The sequence below is a fragment of the Larus michahellis genome, chromosome 9 (assembly GCF_964199755.1).
Source record: "Larus michahellis chromosome 9, bLarMic1.1, whole genome shotgun sequence".
In the NCBI taxonomy this organism is placed as follows: Eukaryota; Metazoa; Chordata; class Aves; order Charadriiformes; family Laridae; genus Larus; species Larus michahellis.
The window spans coordinates 12,457,885-12,476,804 of record NC_133904.1 but is presented as its reverse complement, the minus strand read 5'-3'; the positions used below and the strand labels follow the sequence as shown (position 1 = coordinate 12,476,804).

General features: G+C 39.9%; 1 protein-coding gene across 1 annotated transcript in view; it reads right to left on the bottom strand.

Annotated features, from left to right (window-relative positions):
- FBN1 (fibrillin 1) overlaps positions 1-18,920 on the bottom strand; it is a 155,620-nt gene that overhangs the window by 16,641 nt on the left and 120,059 nt on the right. Inside the window, exons 37-53 of the mRNA XM_074600026.1 lie at positions 18,761-18,883; positions 17,721-17,885; positions 17,263-17,331; positions 17,026-17,151; positions 15,565-15,687; positions 14,819-14,977; positions 13,811-13,882; positions 11,550-11,675; positions 10,767-10,889; positions 7,641-7,766; positions 6,935-7,051; positions 6,399-6,527; positions 6,020-6,139; positions 5,468-5,593; positions 3,406-3,555; positions 962-1,027; positions 151-267 (exon numbers count right to left, since the gene is read on the bottom strand). Of these exons, the coding sequence (XP_074456127.1) occupies positions 151-267; positions 962-1,027; positions 3,406-3,555; positions 5,468-5,593; positions 6,020-6,139; positions 6,399-6,527; positions 6,935-7,051; positions 7,641-7,766; positions 10,767-10,889; positions 11,550-11,675; positions 13,811-13,882; positions 14,819-14,977; positions 15,565-15,687; positions 17,026-17,151; positions 17,263-17,331; positions 17,721-17,885; positions 18,761-18,883 (2,037 nt within the window). The remainder of the gene's footprint in view (positions 1-150; positions 268-961; positions 1,028-3,405; positions 3,556-5,467; positions 5,594-6,019; positions 6,140-6,398; positions 6,528-6,934; positions 7,052-7,640; positions 7,767-10,766; positions 10,890-11,549; positions 11,676-13,810; positions 13,883-14,818; positions 14,978-15,564; positions 15,688-17,025; positions 17,152-17,262; positions 17,332-17,720; positions 17,886-18,760; positions 18,884-18,920) is intronic.

The window sequence follows — 18,920 nt, the reverse complement described above, 5'->3', positions numbered from 1 at the left end:
GCTCAGGCCCTGCCCTGGCAGGTTTTAAGCACCAGTAGGGATGGAGACTCCACAACACTGGAATAATAAATATAACCCCGCTACTCCTTAATGCCATATTCAGCAATTCAGGAGATTCTTTAAAATAGCAGATGAAACAGCTATACTTACCCACACATTGAGCTCCTTGTAGGATGTAACCGTATGGACATTCACAGCGGAAAGACCCATCTGTGTTGATACACTGCCCAAATTTACAGTTATCTGGATCAAGGCACTCATCCACATCTTAACCAGAAATACAAACAACACAGTAAGTGCAATTGACTTCATGTGCTTTTAGACTTCTCTCAAAGAACAAGTGTTGTTCTGGCGAGAAATATTCCTGAGAGCACAAAAAAACTAATATTTGAATTTTGATATATTAGGATGAGGGCACAGATTTTGTCTTGCAGGCCAGCTTTCAGAATGTAGGAATTAAACTGATTCTAAATGTCGGATAAAAAAAAAATCTCTCCAACTGGGGCTACAGGGAGAAGAGTAGATATGAAAAGCTGTAGTCATCCAGCACTCCTTAAATGAAAACTTTTGCCAATAAGGCTGAAGTGCTGTTTGTCTTGGGAGAGAACAGAATGTACTGAAGGGATCTGGGAAACCGTGGTTTGCACTTCTGGAGGATTACAACCGTGTACTGTAAACAGGCTATATATATTGTGTAAGAAAAGACAGGTATGCTATGTGATCCATTCTCTAGATCTACATAAGTTTCCTAGCAAGTCTGGCTAAAAGAAGTTTAATTTCTGATATATGAGATATTCAAGCTTACATTTTAAATTGGCATAAATAATTGGAAAAAAAAATTACAGTTCATGCCTTTTGGGAATAGTTGAGAGGTGTTATTCTCAATTGAAAGGGAGAATGGCTTATGCATAGAAAATGGCATACTGATGCAACAACGGCATCGTGCAGTTCAGGCACTCACCCAATCTTGCGTCACCAGGTCCAACAAGGATGCCAATTCCAAATGGACAAATCTGTCTGAACGCCTCTGCAAAAAAAAATAAATAAAAATCAAACCAGATGTTCAATTCCATGTTGTCAATCCGCATTACCAATGAGCTATCCTCCTCATATTCAGATCCAGAAATACAGTACGTAAATTTATAAATTTATAATTTAATCTTACATTCACGTAAAAACTGCATGCTCGCTTTACATTTCATCTGATTTCCTGTATATGTAAAATCCTGTGAATAATTAGAATTATTTATCTCCCTTCAAGGAGCAAACTAATGCAACATTTCCATTTTAAATGTATCAGTGCTAGTGACTGCATTCTTTTTTGTTGCAAATGAAAGATTTCCTACATTTTTCTGAAGAAGACACAATTTAATCTGTAGTCATGTTAATAGCTCCTTAAAGCATGCCAATCTCTAGTTCTAGAGTAAGTAATAATTGTATTATAGGTAGGCTGAGAGTAAAATTTCTGCATTCATGTTAGGGTAAAGTCAGCACTCAGTTTACAAATCCACGGGGTTTTCTGTGTGGTTTTCGAAGATTTAAAGGTAATGTGAATCTTCTGAGAGCAAGTCATTCATTTTGTGTTGCAGAAAGCATGTACTTCCTGACCTGCGCAAATCAGCTGATATATCCTTGGCATTAGAATAAATAAGAAATCATAAATTTCCACTCTGGTGGACCAAAATGAAATGAGGATTATGGAATCACAAAGGCCCTTCAGCTTCAGAAAATCCTCTAGTTTTGGGACTCACACACACACAGGAAAAATACAAGTCTTGCAACTGAAAGTAACCTTGCACCTCTCCCCCCTAAACTGCTTCTTGAGCAGATGGATGGACACAAGACTGTAATTCAAACCATCACAAGATGCTACTGAGTATATTCTCTACTAACCATGCTCAGAACATCACAGAACCCTTGACAAGATTTCATTTTTTCTTTTGTAAATTCAGTAGGCTGCAAAGAGGTTTACAGCGCAGCAGTACGATACAATAATAGACATAACAAATGTCACACTTTCTTTAGCTGAAATACATTCAGCTGATCTTTGCTGAGGTTGAACAAAATAGAACTAAATGCAGATGCACACTTGCACTGAAAGCAACCAAGTGTCTGGCACGCTGCTAGGCTCTGAGTGGGAAACAGCCCTGTGCGGCGGGCAGCACAAAGCCTGCCTGCTGTTCAAGCCTGCAGGAGACTCAGGTGGCACATGGGCTTGAGCTTACCAGTCTGCAATCAGATCGCAGACAACGGAGAACATGCATGAGATGACAAGCAAGTTTTTTTTTAAAAAAAGAAACAATTCCACTGTACATGACATGCAAAGAGACAAATTCCCCAGACTCAGATATCGCAAAGCTATTTCTTTTTTAAAAGATGAGAAAAATGGCCTTGACATCATCCTTTGAGAACAGTTTGGACTGTGAAAAATACATGTGCTGACACTTCAAGGAAATGCTGCGATGTATACCATGCTTTTCCAACTGACTTTGGTTCAAGTCCTCCGGGGCAACAGAATGAAACATGCACAGGCAATAAGCCTAGGAGGAATATTGCAACTGGCACATCTGATTCTCTTTTCTTCCCTTGGCTTTTGTGAGGATTGTCTGCAAAATATCTACATGACTTATTAAAGGAATGAACTGTATTAATGTATTGGTGAAACCAGTAATGCCGTTAACCACATTTGTCAGCATGGATTAAAGTCCATTCAGCAAATTGCACCATGATGGTACAAAGGCCCGTTGACTTGCTTGATGCTTTGCTACTCAGTCTTAAAAAGGACACTAACAAAGGAAAGTGTTTCTTTAGCAACAGTTCAGCGAGGCTTTCCTTCTTCAAGGCCTGTGTTTTGTCATTCCCTGCTATTTTTGAAATTCATTCATATTGATAAGATTGCAAATTTAGATTTTTTTAAAAACAAAACATAGTCACGAAAGGTAACAAGGTGATTCAAATGTGGATCTAGTTGGACTGTTTTGTTGTTGGTTTGTTTTTTTTTTGTTGTTGTTGGGTTTTTTTTTAAATAAGATTTCATATTTATGGTGCGCCCCTTCTTATACTTATTTGCAATTAGATGAACTTGTGTCTTGCGGGTATTTCCACTCAGACCCTATCAAGGACCTACTACTTTTCACTTTCAGTATGTGACACCTCCAGAGCAAAATATTCAGCACCTAATCTAACAAACTTATAAGCAAACAAGGAATCTGCTTGATACAGGACTATGCAAGGAATATGGCTTTTGAGAGTGCTAGAGCACCACTTTACAGACAGCAATGACAATTATTAGGGTTAAACACCTCTGGAAAATTATTTTTCCTAATTCCTTCTTATAAGAATCCCAACATTCTTTCAGTTCTGAGAAGCTATCACGACAATAAGGTAACCTAGTCAATAACGCACCATCTGCTTCCTCTGGGCAGAGTTCACAGGGATCTCCCCATCCCTGTCCCTTCAAGGCACAGCAACACTCTTGTTTGGAGTGGTTTCGGGACTTCGGCACAGAACATTTTCCATCTTCAAATTTGGTAAAACAGTAACTTACTCTCAGATCTGCATAGAGAAAAACAGTTAGGGTTACTTTGGCACAGTTTTCACTTAGAGGTGTTAAATGCAAAGTTACAGGAGGCCCCCCCAGTAAAACACCCAACTTCCATCTGAGGCTATATCAAGAAGGACCAACTATTGTCTCTGACTGGGGAAGCTCTGAAGAGGGAGGGGAACTCTCCACCACAGTAAAGGAAAGCTACGGGACAGAGTGTCCTACTTCAGTCATGGAAAAGGAAGGGTTGTTCTCTTTTGTCCAGCAGAGAAGGAAGGGCTGTACTCCCCTCTTATTCTCCCTCCTCTTATTAGTAAGAATCACTCAAGTCAAGAGATTTTAATCAACTTGCAATGATAATACTGTGTAGTTTCAAAATGAGAGGCAATTTTCAATAGTGCTTTCCTTCCTCATTCTTCCCTGAAGTACACACAAACAAAGAAAACTGGCCCAGTGGCACTACATTTTAATCCCAGGATGCTGGAGCCGAGCTGAGATCACAGACCACAAGCATCCAGCAGGCAGAGAGCTGGCAACTCCCTGCATTGGCAAGGAGACTGCAACAGGGCAGTTGTGGAAGCAGCTGCTCATCCAGTTTTCTGGCAGCAGCATCAATGCTGGGCAATGTCCAGATTTTTACAAAAGTCCTAGGTAATGGGAAGTTTTAAACAAAATTTTGCTTAGCCTGAGATACTTGAAAAAAAAAAAATCAGTCTTCTTCAGGGGATGAGGAGAAGCACACTTAAAAGTTCATACACACAAGCATGCGTTTTCCTCTGACATTATCTGTGAAACAGTGGTGTGTTTTCCTAAAGGAAAAGATGAGGCTGCATTCTTTTTTATGATTTTGTTTCTTGGGTTTTTTGTGACTTTTTTTCCTTACCTGAAGAGAACAACATCCTCAGCCTGAAGAAACCTCATTTATATAAGCTACAAAAGCCCAGCTAAAACAGTGCTGTTTTCCTGAAGTTGTGTGAAGTAACTGTGCCAAACTGCATGGTGGTTTGGAGACTTGGATGAACATTTACTGCAGGTTGGATTCATTTTTACCAAAACCACAGTTTCATTTAGCCCACTGTGAAGTGAAGAACTCACTATGGTGTCAACAAGCATCACTGTTCTGTGCCAAGTATAACTGCAGAGGTCCTTATAAAGGTCTTACTCACCAGTGGTCCCCACTGTGCACAGGACATTTAAGGATGTATCTATTTAATAATTTCGAAGTCTTTAAAATAACTTACTCCCTAATTCGCTATGCTGCTTCTTTATCCACAAAATAAACTAACCTGTGGCTTTTCATTACTAGATGACTAGATGTTCAGCTTTTAGCATCTGATCTCTGTCTTAGTGCCCACGTTTAAGCTCTGAAAACAGGTAATCTAGAAGCTAAACGATGCTTCAGACTTTTCTAAGCAGACCGTCCACACAATACTGTTAGCAAATTTTTTCCACCCACACATCTGTGGAGAGGAATAGCATATAACAAGTGTTATGGAGAATTTGATAAGTGCTAAGAACAGCTTTATTCCTGGAAATGCTGCCTTTAGCAGTGCATTGCAGTAGTCTCCTGCCTGTTTGTGCTCCAACTCCATATCAGACATGTCACAGTCTATATAGAGTCCAGGCAGCCTCAACGTTTCTTCCAGGGGTGCAAGAAAGGGCTGCAGTGCAACATAATTTCCTCAGTTAACCTGGTGCATTTAACATTATCTTCACCCCTTTTATTGCAATGTTCTCTTTAATGGCAAACAGATGTTAGGGCCAGACAGAACCTGGCCCCAGCTACAGAATTATCATGTTTTCCTTGTGAAAAACACTGTTTGAGTCCAGAGTCTCCTCATTATATTAGAAACAGGCAGCTAATAAGCCTTTTATAAAGCAGCAAACAAATTTTGAAATGCTAGAAAATAGGAATGAACTTACCTTGGCATCGCCTTCCTGTGGAAGACAACACAAAGCCTTCTGGACACAGACATTTGAAACTGCCTGGAGTGTTGCTGCATGTGCCCAGGGCACAAATTTCTGGCTGTTCCACACACTCATCAATGTCTGTAAGAAAAGTAATTAAAGAGATGAGAAATAAAAATGGTTACACTGGCAGCTGTACTACATAAAGTGTAACCCTACATTATCACTGATATCTAATAGAACAAAAAGGAACAGACAGAAAGAGGAACAAGAAATCCAGGTGCAAAATCTAGGGCTGGTTTTCAAATCCTCCTGCAGTGGGCAAATTTCAGCAACGTACCATCAACCAAACAGCCTGGGATTAGAATTTTCTTGGGATCAGATCAGGTACTTCTCGTTCAAAAAAAGTTATTGAAACTTTTTCTGGGAAGTGACTTAGTGGCTACAGTTCAGAACCGTACACTGCCACAAAAGCCTAAACATTACTCATGTTCAGATGCAGAGAAAAGTGGTAACAACTGTGAATAGCTAGGAAATGGGACAGAAGGAGGATTGTTCTGTACACACCTTCACATTTGTCATTCTGCAGGACATATCCAGGAGGACAGATACATCTGAATGACCCATCCAAGTTCTGACATGTGCCTGGTGAGCATTTTCCAGGCTCCAGTGCACACTCATTGACATCTAAAAAAACAGAAAGACAATTCATTTGAGATAATTGCTATTATCTCAACAAATCTGTGGCTGAGGCTGCTTTAATTTTGATTCCATCAAACTGATGGTGGGACTTCCCAGGAGCAGAATAGTCCTCTTGTCATTGTCTTCTTCTGCAGGTACAATGATGACAATGTGACAGTTGTCTCTGACCTCTTCTACTGTTTTACTAAGAATATCTCCTCAAGGTTTGCCACGCTTTTTTTCTACCCTAAAAGAAAACACTCACCAACACAAGTCCTTCCATCCAGAGCCACTTCATAGCCATCATTGCAAAGACACTGGAAGGACCCGATCGTGTTCACACACTGACCGTTCCTGCAGAGCATTCCATTCCCACTTGCACACTCATCCACATCTACGAAAAAGAACATTGAAAGATATATAACAAACACCTGCAACAAGTGAAACTGACGAGGTGACACTTCTGTTCCCACTATACTGGCACAGTAACTGAAAACATATAAATAATCCCCTGTTTCAAAAGCAAGTGAGGGGAAAATACCAATATTGGTCTATGTTGTAAAATTGCCAAAGGAAGAGTAAAAAAAGAAAAGGCGTATGTCACATACAAACATTTAAGTGGGTACAGAAAAGTAAGGAGTGCATAATCAGAGAGGCCTTTTCACACTAAATAAATCAGGTTTTGTCTTTTATCAGACAGGACACGAAAGGTCTGATCCTAACTCAATCGAGAAGATGGTATTAATGGTAGTTTTATTAGAAGTAGAAAGTCTTAGAACCCCTGGTCTCAGCACCCCTTACCTATGCAGTCATTGTTGTGTGAGAGGATGAACCCCAAATTGCAGCGGCAGTTGAAAGAGCCAATGGTGTTTCTGCAGGTTCCGTTGCCGCAGGCGTCTCTCTCACACTCATTAATATCTACAAAGGAGAAAATCAAGCAGCAAGAATTTTAATCACTGGTGGGGAAAGGAAAGCCTGTAGCTATTCCACTGGCAAAAGAAATAATCCACTGCCAACAGAGTGAACAGAAGGGAAAAAGATTGTCTATCTCCCAAAAAGAAAATTTTATACAGATTTATTCACTTGATATTAACACCTACAAAAATAATCAAGGGTCTGAGAATCATTTATCTTACTGTGACCCCTATCTCACCTATCCCAAAGGAATTCTAAGCTATCTAATCATAAGCATGCTGAAATCTCTTCATTTTGCTCAGACAACAGACACCACAATAACAGTTGTGAACAGGTTAAATACAGAATTTCCTTCTTTATGAAATTACTCTGTTTCTGAAAAGGGCACTTTTCTGGCAAGAAATCTACCCTTCACTTACTCCGTTAACAAGCAGGCTGTATACAATTGCTGCGTTACATTTCATCTATTAAATTTCTTGCCTAAAGGAATAAACGAGACAAAATGCTTCAGAAAATTCTAAGAAGAATGGAACATCTTCCTGGAAAATGAAAGCATCAGAAGCCTAAGTCCAGCTTAATTTGATATACTTGCCTATACACATTGTTCTGTCATCATTGGTCTTGAATCCATTGTGACAAATGCAGTAGAAACTTCCAACGGTGTCAATACACTGCCCGTGGCTGCAAATATTGGGAATTTCTTGACATTCATTCCGATCTGAAATCAAAGCAGCACAGTGAAAGTTAAGGCCTCTAAACTACAGAGCTGCAAAGATGCATTAGCAGCAACCACGATAGCTAGAATCCAGTGCACGGCCCTAATTTAAAATAGTCAATTTAATTTATTACTGAGAAAAGTGTTACTAAGTAAATCTCAGAAAAGGGGCTATTTGCTTATAAAATACCTTTTCCAACACTTGTGGAGCTGAAAAAAAATTAGTATAAAAATTATATTTATCATATACAAGTTCTTGCTGGAAGGAAAGCATATCACCATAGCTTTGAAAAGCAGAATTAATGGCATGAAATTGCATGGAGAGATCTCTGAGTGCTCTACATTGACTATGCAGCAGATATGAAAGCCACATATAAATGAGAGTTTGCATCCTTCTCATGAAAGCAACTACTTGCTTTTAGCTATGTTTGATTATAGTACAAATTGCTTGATTAAGTCACAAATCATAAAAAACAGAAAGGGAGATGAATCCCACACTTTTCTCACTGAGCTTACAGAGAGATAAAATGCAATGTAGATTTATCTACTCATTGTGCAGAGATAAAATGGGTACAACTATACACATGTGTTGCAGCATCCGTGCCTCATGCAGTTGTGATCCTGGAAACCGGTCAAAGCTCAAACAGCAACAGGAGTTACTGCTGTACGGAGTCAGAAAATATTTCGCCAGCAGCAGCAAACAGTCAACTGCATAGATGCATAAATGCATAGGTGGGGAAAGCTATCCTGCCAGCACGAGATACGCTGCCTTAAAGTAGCAGGGCACCTATTACACTAGTTCAACAGCTGACTGCTTCCTGCTACTCTTTGTATGAATGCTTTCAGGCAGAATCCAGTGAAAGAAAATGTCAAAGAAAAAAATGTTTGCTGTCCAGCATGTTTTTTTTCCATAACAAATCAGAAACATGAATCAAATGAGGTCTTTCTGTTGACCTCATCACCAGCAAGAGCTGGTTTGATTTAATATGCTTCCTGGTCTTTTGTCTGCTGCTGCTCCAAAATAGGAGAACTGAGGTGCTGCCATGAGCTTGCATTAGAATCAATTGCATTTTAGTGTTCAGTAATTTTCTTTTACGTGCAATCTAAGCAAAGCAGATGCAGTTTCTTACCAAGCCATCCCCAGTTCATTGCAAAACTAAGAATCAAGTTGTTCCTAATTGCAAAGAACTTCATGTACTAGATCTTGTTTTCCTGCCTCTGCTGCCTCTTCTCTTTACTCAGCGTATGGACAATCCCAATAGCCCCCATCCCCAGGACTATTGTACATCAACTGGGGCCATTAGTAACTTTGGATGGGTGTTCACCAAGGACCAGTGCTATAATGACACTGCTGCTAATTAGAGTCTAAAGGAGGCAGAAAGGAAACCAATGCTGGATAACATACTGTCTTAAGAACTCCTAATCTTCTCGGATCAGGAGTAGAGACAAAAGAAAAGCTATGACTCTCTGGTGCTCTGTGGGCGAATGAATTGAAGTCCCAGGGAAAAGTCACTTCTTTTCATGTAAAAGGAGAACATTGTAACTTTTTAAAAAATTGGGAGGCAGAATTGTCTCAAGTGACAAAAAATAAGTTTATATGAAAAATATTTATTATACCACAACCGATAGCACCAGAGGAAAGCTACTTTGATAGTAAGATAAATGCAGTACTCATAGTACTAGTGGCTGTGATACATCAGTTTTGATTCAAGAGCATATAAACTACTGGGGTGTGATCATTTTCCATGCAGTAGCATGACTGATCCAATACTGCAAGATGCTGAGCACTATTCACTCTCAGCAGAGCGGTTGGGAATTTCCTTCCTTTGCTGGATCAAGTACTTTATCAACCACTTTTATTCTGGCTCTAATTGTCTAACTTTATTTTCACTAAATATAAAATAAGAGCAAAATACAGGGAAGTATTACTGTTTGTGCCAATTTGCGTTGGGTATTGTAACCCATATCAGAACCTTCCCTGGCTCTTCCTGTACTGCTGTAATGAACCCATAACAACAACAATTACATTAGGAACATATTGAATATTTACATGCGCCACTGCATAGCTTAACAAAACAGTTTTAGTTCTCATAGTAGTGTTCTGGTTGCCCCTACACCCTTTTCCCTCAAGGGTCACATGAAACAATGAAAAACTACGCTGCAGGGAAAAGCACACTTCCTAAAACTCAAGTACTCAGAAGCAAAAACCCAAGAAAAATGTTATCAGTTTCCTTTGTAATTATTATTTAATTCAGAAATGTATATAATATTTATAGCTGCTTGGCTCAAAGCAGATTTTAAAATCTCTGCAATTCTTCAAGTAATCAAGATAACACGAATGCCTCTCTGGACTACGATATTAGAAGAAAGAGCAAATAGATTAGAGAACTGTAGTCCCACTCAGTGAGTATGTAAAAATAATGTTCAAGAGCCTGTTTAAATTCACAGAAAAGTTAGGAAGTCTAACAATATAAGCTTTTTAAGTTAGTTATTGTATACGGCCTAGCAGATAAGTCCACCTTATCAGCAGAGACCCCAGCAAGCAGTGATTTATTTGTAAAAATACAAGTGGCAAATAAATTGCTAAAACACATCTAGCAAATTACAATGAAAATCAAAGAATTTATGCAGAAGAAGGTCCCTGTCAGGACCACAATTGAATTTTTAGTGTCAGAGAAAAGGTAGTGAATCAACTGGTCTTCCCTCCCTAGCCACGACATGGGCTAAAGAAAAATGTTTGTGGTTGGTGGGATAAAGTGGAAGACAAACACCGTCTCAGGTGATTGACTCTCATTTATGTCTCGGTGGGATGGGCCCACTAGTCTTCTGGGAATTACCAGAATGTTTATGCAATGCCCTAAAAGGCTTTAAGAGGAGGGTTCTTAGAGTTCAGATTATCTCCTGGTATACCATCTTTCTGAAGAGGAGATATGCTTTTTTAGAATTCTTTTGAAATCTACTACATTCTATAGACCCTCACACAAACAAGCCAGAAGTCCTCACCAGTGCATCGGCCAGTTGATGTGAACCTGTAGCCAGGTTTACAGTCACAACGGTAGCTACCAGCTGTGTTGACACATTCTGCGTTTTGCTGACACACTGGTCCATTTTGGCATTCATCAATATCTGTCAATACAAAAAGGGAATTTGATTGTTATGGTAAGCTAGAAAGACGTCAAAACCACTTTATTTTTAGTGTGAAGAGTAATATCTCACCCAAATATAGGAATTTCTTTCTAATTCTGAAAAAATAAATATATCAATGAAAGTAAATATTTGGTCACATTTAGGTATCTCCCTGAAATGATCCCAAACCCACATCCTCCATTTGTAAAATTAATTCCTATATTTAACTCATACTGCTGTCTTACATTAAACTGACTAATACAATGCTAGGAAATGTTTAAATTGGAAAAAAATTATCATGTGTTTATATCATTTACAGAAATCTTTGTTCCATTAGAAAAAAATATCTTGGGATTAAAAAAAAAATAGTGCTCATGATCTGACTCAAGACTACTACTCTGTTCTTGGCTTTACTGTCAAATGTGAAAAACAATGTTTCTTCCCATGACTGCTGACTCATGCTCCTTCAAGGCCTGTCTGATGGAAAATCTGTTATTTTCTATGCAAAAGAATTCAAAATGTCTTAATTAACATTGACTTACTACACTGATATCAGTATTTTCCCCTCATTAAGGATGACTTGCAAGTATATCAGATTTGCCAGTGTCTGAATTGCCAGCTGGTTAAATCCCATTTCTCTGAGTGAGATCAGCACTCTACCTTCACAGATCAGTAGCTTGTCATTGTAGAAGAAACCCACAGGACACTCGCATCGGAAGCTGCCAACCATATTTATACAGATCCCATTTTCACACACTCCAGGTATCTCTCTGCATTCGTCAATATCTGCAAGAAGAAATTTTTTTAAACACTTGTAAACAGCACTTCATGAAATCTTATGCTACAGAATATGCCCTTATGCATTTATCCGTAAGAGAATATGTATAACGTGAGCATCAGAACGTTCCCAACTGCAATAGACAGTGAGTCATTCCAAACTGTGGAAATGTAGATTATTTCCTCAGCTTGCGACTCTTCACTGTAGCCATCATATATCCTGCTACACAGGAGCACAGAGGGTAGCACACGTCCTTCCTCATGTCTCCCACCCACAGCCCTCAAGAACCTTCTCATCTTCCCGAGTGTTACAGTGGATTTATTGGGAAGAGCCAAACAGAGAGAACGTAACTGTCTTTGGTTTAATACAGGAGACTATAACTGAATGCAAACACTTGTCAGAATTAGTTTCGCACTGTTTTACCCTTGTTAATCTGAAAAGACTTTCATGTTTTTATGTAACAGTTCGAAAGTGCCAATGCCAGGTAACTTCTGAAGTGCTGCCAACATGCTATTAATTAGATTGATTAAGCCAAGCAACCAGGGTTTGCCAATGCTCTATATACACCTAGGTTAAGTAATGGATTTTGGCAGCAAAAAAACCCAGGCACTCTTACAATTATATGTCTTGCCTATTGGGTCCTTAAGTTACACATCTTTAATATTCTGACAACATGAAAGACTTCAGAGACTCCTCAAAAGCCTCTCCTTTTAGTAAAAATTGGCACATGCACTGATGTACACAAGACAGAGAATATGGTGGGCAACTGTCAGCTACTGTGAGTTTCCATCAGATAATGTAGTTTTTAAATTTTGCTGCTGGATCAAACCCTTCATTTCCTACATTAGATTCTGTAATTCTGAGTCCTCTGATTATATAAACCATAAGTAAAAGTAGAACTACTTCTGTCTCTGGAACAACCACCTGGAGTAAATATATTGAACTTTAATCCCAACAGAAGAGTAACATCGTGTAAGGACCACAACCAAGTACTACAGGGTACACAGAGCACTGTCCCTGCAGAGTGGGCGCTGCCTTGTTCCCGTGTCCTGTGCCTACAGGTGTAAGGGACGCGAGAACTCCTGTGCAAAGGCAGCAGGCTGGATGCTACAACCTAAAGCTGTGCGTGCCCCACTCTCAGCACAGTGCTGGATGCACTGGGATGTACTGGTGGCCTCTGTGGGACGGCCCTTCTGTTTCAGTTCTGTGACGTGGCAGGGCAGACAGAGCAGACTGCAACACTCCTGGCACACATGGCAACTGCTAGAGATGCAGTTTTACCTGTGCATGTTAGCATGATCCAACGCCTCCCAGCTGATGCTGATCAATGGCCCAATTACCTCGAGTAGACTCAGCAACAATTTGGGCTTATGCTAACAGCTAGAAGGGTGAACGTTGCTTCTAAGAAATGACCTGATAAATAATAAATACTGTACATTTCTGTAACTTCTTTAAAAATTACATTCCCCGCTTTACTAGAAATATTTCCATCTAACTAGCTGAACACTGCCTCACAACAGCAGCTTAATGCTAAAGCACCCGATTATTGCCTATATGCTGCCTCTGTTTGTTACAGGGCACATTATCTGCTTCTTATTTGCATTTTTGTGTGAATAAAAACAAAAGGGAGTCCCATTAGGGATTTACTCAGCTCCTTGTCTTAGAATTCCTCATTCTCTCCCTCTTTTTGTTTTGCAATTTGTTACTTACGATTCAAATGTTACACACAATAACATATGTGAGAAATATTCCAGCTGAGCAGAAAAGAGGATTTTTGTGTCAAACCAATACACAGGGGGACTGATGTGAAATGTCAGATTAAATCTCTGCTTTAGTTTGAAGGGAAGGCTCCTAATTCCTCTCAGACCAAACGCTGGTTGGCCTTACTCCCAGACCTCTTATTCTCGGTATCTGTGCCCTGCTCATGTAGGCCTGATTACAGTTTCTTTGAAGCTTTATGTTGCCTTGATTACAAGCAGCAATCATCATTGAGGCCAGCTAGGAGGAGCTAGGCTGAAAGCCTGCAGGCTCACTCTTAAGTTGTTATTCCTCCTGTGAAAAAATAATTGGGAAAACAAACCTTCCCTCTTTCCCTTCTCAGAGGTAGCATGGAATTTAGTTCAAAACAGAAATTACAACTCACCAACTGGTAATCCTGTATAAATGTCAATGAAGAAGCCAGGCCTTTGACTTCCACAGAGTGTGGAGAATTCATCTGCAACCAGAAAACAAAGCAGTGATTATAGTATTTGGAATTAATCAACAGGCAAAAATTCATTACATCCTTTGCCCAAGAAAATTCTTCTTCTACTCTTTCAGCACCTGCAGAGCACACAGAGGTATGCAGACCCTTCCACAAGGCTCACCATGTGATATGCTTAGTACACATTTGGGTTTTCATTCAAAGGCGATTCAAATTAGCAAATAAAAAGGGCTTGGGATGACAGGCTGCTTTTGCTTTGCATATGCTTGTCTCTGTGCATTACAGTTTTTGCATACAAGTCCAGATCTGACTTTTAAGAACCTGAACTGTAAGTTGGAACTTATTCAAATAAGAGTCTAGAAAGGTTGTTCTTGAAGCAAACGACCTCGAACCAGAGTGGGATGTCCTGGGCTCAACTCTGCAGAGTCTCACCCAGGAGGAGTCCTGTATGCCCATACAATCCTCCCAGAAACTCCTACATCTTACATTTATCTGCTTGACACAGATCATTCTCAGGGGAGACCAAGGTACCTCTCTAAACCCACGGCCTACCAGAAAGGCCCTTTGTGGCAATCAGCATCAGGGAACAGCACAGAAGACACCACATTTGTTGGAGCAATGCCAATAAAACCTTGGTCAGTGCCTCAACACCAGATCAACAAGCGTTTGCAAAGACACAGATTAACCGATATAGAGCATGAAGTCTCCCAAACAGGGAAACCGTCACAAAGAAGGCATGGCCCAGCAGCATGAATGCAAACCACTCCACATATGCCTTCATTGTGACCAGGGCTGGTCATCTCCAGGTCAAAAATGTAATCAATCCCTTCATTTTAGACACATAAGAGCAGACAAAGACACAGCACATCCCTAACAATGTTACACCCACTAATAGTAATTAACGATGTTACCAAGGCTTTCAAATAGCTTTGCAATGCAAAAACATACCAGTGCTTGGGATAGGACACTGTTCACAAGGCTTATTCCATGCACGTCCAATGTTGTAGGAACAGCAGCACATTTTCTTGGTCATATTAAAGAGCAGCTCACCATCACAGGTTTGATTGTCAGCATAGTAATTTCTATAACACAGACTTCTTCTCATATCTGTGAAAATGAAAACCCCAGGCCAATGCATTAGCAACTCTTACAGAAGATGATCTACCTGAAGGGTTTAGGACATACCTCCTTCAAATATGTACTTTTTAGACACCTGTCAAGTAGACACTGCAGCTCTGTAGACTACTACAGAACAGCTTGTCCCTAGAAGACTACTGTAAAAGAATGAAGAAGTGTTTGCAATACAAATATTCCAGAGCAACCAAAATGGCTGTAACACCGAGACTCATCAAAGGATTCAATATTGGCCTTTTGCCCAACATTGAAAAACATGAGCTTGGTTATGGTTCCCCCTAAAAAATGTACAAGGCTTGCAACTTCACTATACTTGGAAGGGATGAACATAGAAAATATCAAATTAAAGGATAAATTCTGCTGAGGTACTGAGAGATCTGTATTAAAAGAGATCTGCCTTGCTTTATTTAATAAAATTAATGAAAGAAGCTAGGCCTTTCATTTACTTAATTCTTGTATAACTAAATTCAGATAAATAGTTCTGATTTGTCCCAGGTAAAGCCCTGGCCCAAAGCACTAAGATAAAGCTTTAAAAAAAACCCAAAACAAACAACCCATACCCATGCAGTTGTTTCCTCCATTGACTTGCATGTAATCAGGAGGACAGATGCAGGTGTAGTTCCCAACAGTATTGTAACATGTGCCAGGTCCGCAAATGCCAGGTGTATCACACTCATTCACATCTAGAAGAGAACAACAAGGCAGTGAGTGGCCACAGAAGCTTTCTCATTGTGCTTCTGAGAAGGAAAATGTCTCAATAACACCTGAGGTAGGAAGGTACTGGCGGAAGAGAGCTGAAGGGGCTTCTGAGCAAGGTCATGGTGGAGTGAAGCCCACACAGAGAAAGAAGAGGTGGCACAGTTGGCCATGGAAAGCCTGGCCGTGATGCAAAGATGGGAATTCTGTTATGTCTAGGCAGCTCAAAGAAAGCAATTTCAGTTTTGTACCTGTTGCACAAAAGTAGTATTTGAGGATCTCATCCAATCTGGCTTCCCAGATCTGGACAAGAACCAAAGCTGTTCCCTGTGGTGTGCCCATCTCAATAAATAATGACGCTACAACAGACTTATTGGATAGTTCAGGTCTGTTTGACTGGGGAAAGTGAGCACAAGATGTCATGTTTACTTCATCAAGAGATTTTAACCTTCGTTTGAAAAACCTCAAGCAAACCCAAACACAACACTGCCCCCAAAACACCTCAGTTCCCAGAAGTTCGAAAGTATTTCACTAGCCTTACCATTTTAAAGTATCTATGACACACCACTAAGGAAAAATACAGAGGTGGATTTACTCTTTAACATTTGTTGAGCTACGTAAACACGATATGGATGAATCATTTTGGTTCAGCCTTAATTTAGGACCTGAATCTTTTGTATTTCTGCAGTGCTTAGCACATCATAGGCACTATATTCGCATATATTAAGAGTCTGGAAGGCTGAAGACAGCCTGGGTAATGGAAAATTTAAGGACTTATGGGTTGCTTAAAGTTTTATATCCAGTACACCCTGACAGTAGCATGTAATGTGATGAACATGTACTACTGACTGTGCTAGGGGAAGGAAAATGTTTTGCAGTACAACTAATATTTCCAGTTGGACATTGGGATCAGCAGGAGAGAAAATAAGCTGTGGAAAAAAGGCATGGACACACTGTAACCAGCCCAGCAGACTTATGGGGCAAGTTTGCTCTTCATCTGCCTGCTCATTCATTAGCCATTACCAGACAGCAATTTTTTATAGCTGGTTAGTAAATTATGTTTTACTTAAAGAAAAATTGCTGGGTTTTCTGGTTTTGATTAAAATCTGATCATTTGAAACAAAAATTTGCATATATTTCAACATGGTCAAGAAGGAATTTTCTCTCTTTCAATGCAAGACTTCAACTTGTTCCAGTTTTCCCACCTTTATACGGCTTGGTCTGCTTATATTCCTTTTCAAGGATAGATTAATTCTTCTGCATATTGATCTGTCATCATTTTATAAGAATAAAAGCAGACGGCTAGTTAAGTGAAGGCTACATACCATCGCACACTCGAGTCTCTTCATTCAAATAGTACCCTGATGGACACTGACACTGGAAGCTCCCAAATGTATTAATACATTTTCCTCCTTGACAAAGTCCCGGCAGTTCTTGACATTCATCAATATCTGTTCAAACAAAACCACAAACATTTCATTAATTCTTTCCCATGAAAAACAAAACTCACTGAAGAGTTTCATAATTTTTGACGTGTAAATATAGGAAAATGTAAACATTACCCTCTAATATAACTGTAATGGGGTTTGGTCGGAATCCTTCCCCTCCGGGGCAAAGAACTTTATATTCAGCTGAAAACAAAATAGATTTACAAACTTAGAATTGCAGAAACATTTTCAACACAATTATTTTTGAAAATTAATCAGATTATTACAGGTAATTTAAAGTAACAAAGTAACTAGATATAAATATTAGGTTTTACTCCGTAACATCAACCGCTATTCCATTCATAATGTAGTTTTTTGTGTAACAGCAAACTTGCTCAGCAGTGATAATAATATTCTGACTAAATAACCTTTTTGAAAGACTAGTGAAGTTTTTGGTTAAGACTGGTGGAAACCTGTCCCCTACATGTACACAATAAATGACTATACCAGTATTTGAGTTACCTGGCTAAATTAGAAAAAAAATCCAATAAACACACTGTATTGTTGTGTTTAACCCAGGAAAGCTGACTTACTTGTGTTCACAAGTGGGCAATGTTCACAGGGAACTCCCCATGCTTTGCCCAGGGAGCAGCAACAGGAGGCCTTGGAAACGCCCACTCCGATCTCATTGCTGCAGAAGGTGCCACCGTTATCTCCACGAGTTTTAATATCCAGGTAACAGTTGCCAGATCGTGTATCTATTCAGAATGCACATAATAACATCTTATGAGAAAGGAAAACACAACACTTTATTTCAGGATGAGGGATACCTTCAGATGGCTCTCATTTCTTGTAGGACGGCCAAGGACAGTAACTTATGTTGTCCAGGAGGGCCCAGCTTTTCACACTTAGATAGGACAGTGGTGCCCCATCCCTTGGTTTTGTTGGACATCTCACAAAATAGGGAATTTACTCAGCGCGACCTAGGGCAGTTCAGCCAGGCCTTTTCTGATTTTGATTCACATTTTCACCCACACTCATACATCCTTACAGTTCCAGAAGCCCACTGCTTTGTCCTCTCCTTGAGGTTAACAAGCATGAAAGCATCTACTAAATGTTAGGAATTTCGAATACACTTGACTTCGAGTAGCATCCCTACACCCTCTTAAACAAACAAAAGCCAAAAAATAGCAGAGGATTACTAAGCAGTTGGAACCTAATGCAAAAGCATTTCCATTGGTCATGAAGCTGCACCTAGCCAAGCTGTGCTCAACGCTCCAAGAGCATGGGTCGCTGTATGCTGCAACTTCATTTGCCTGCCATCTTGGGGCCAGCTGGATGTTGGTTTAAGCTTGTTGAAATTTAAAATTGTCTCATGCATGCTGTAAATTGTGGACAGCTGTAACAAGCCCCAAGGGGTTGGTTCTGGCAGCTGGGCACTGCTGGCATGCTACATCACTCTGGACATACTCCTGCTGCACTACTACAACTTCTAAGCCAGTGGCAGTGGAATGGGAGTTGCAGAGCCTGTTCCAGCCCTTTTCCATGACCTGGGACTTTATTCCTAAGCAGTTAGCCCTGCAGCCCCTCTGTGCAACTTCACTTGCAAATCTCATAAGGAGTGGTCCCTTACCAACGCATCCAACTCGGGTGGGATTCAGCTCAAAATCCGGAGGACACTCACAGGTGTAACTACCAGCAGTATTGACACATGTGCCACTAATGCAGGTTGTGGGATCTGCACATTCATTAACATCTGCAAGAAAAACCAGCACGTGGTAAGCAAATACTCC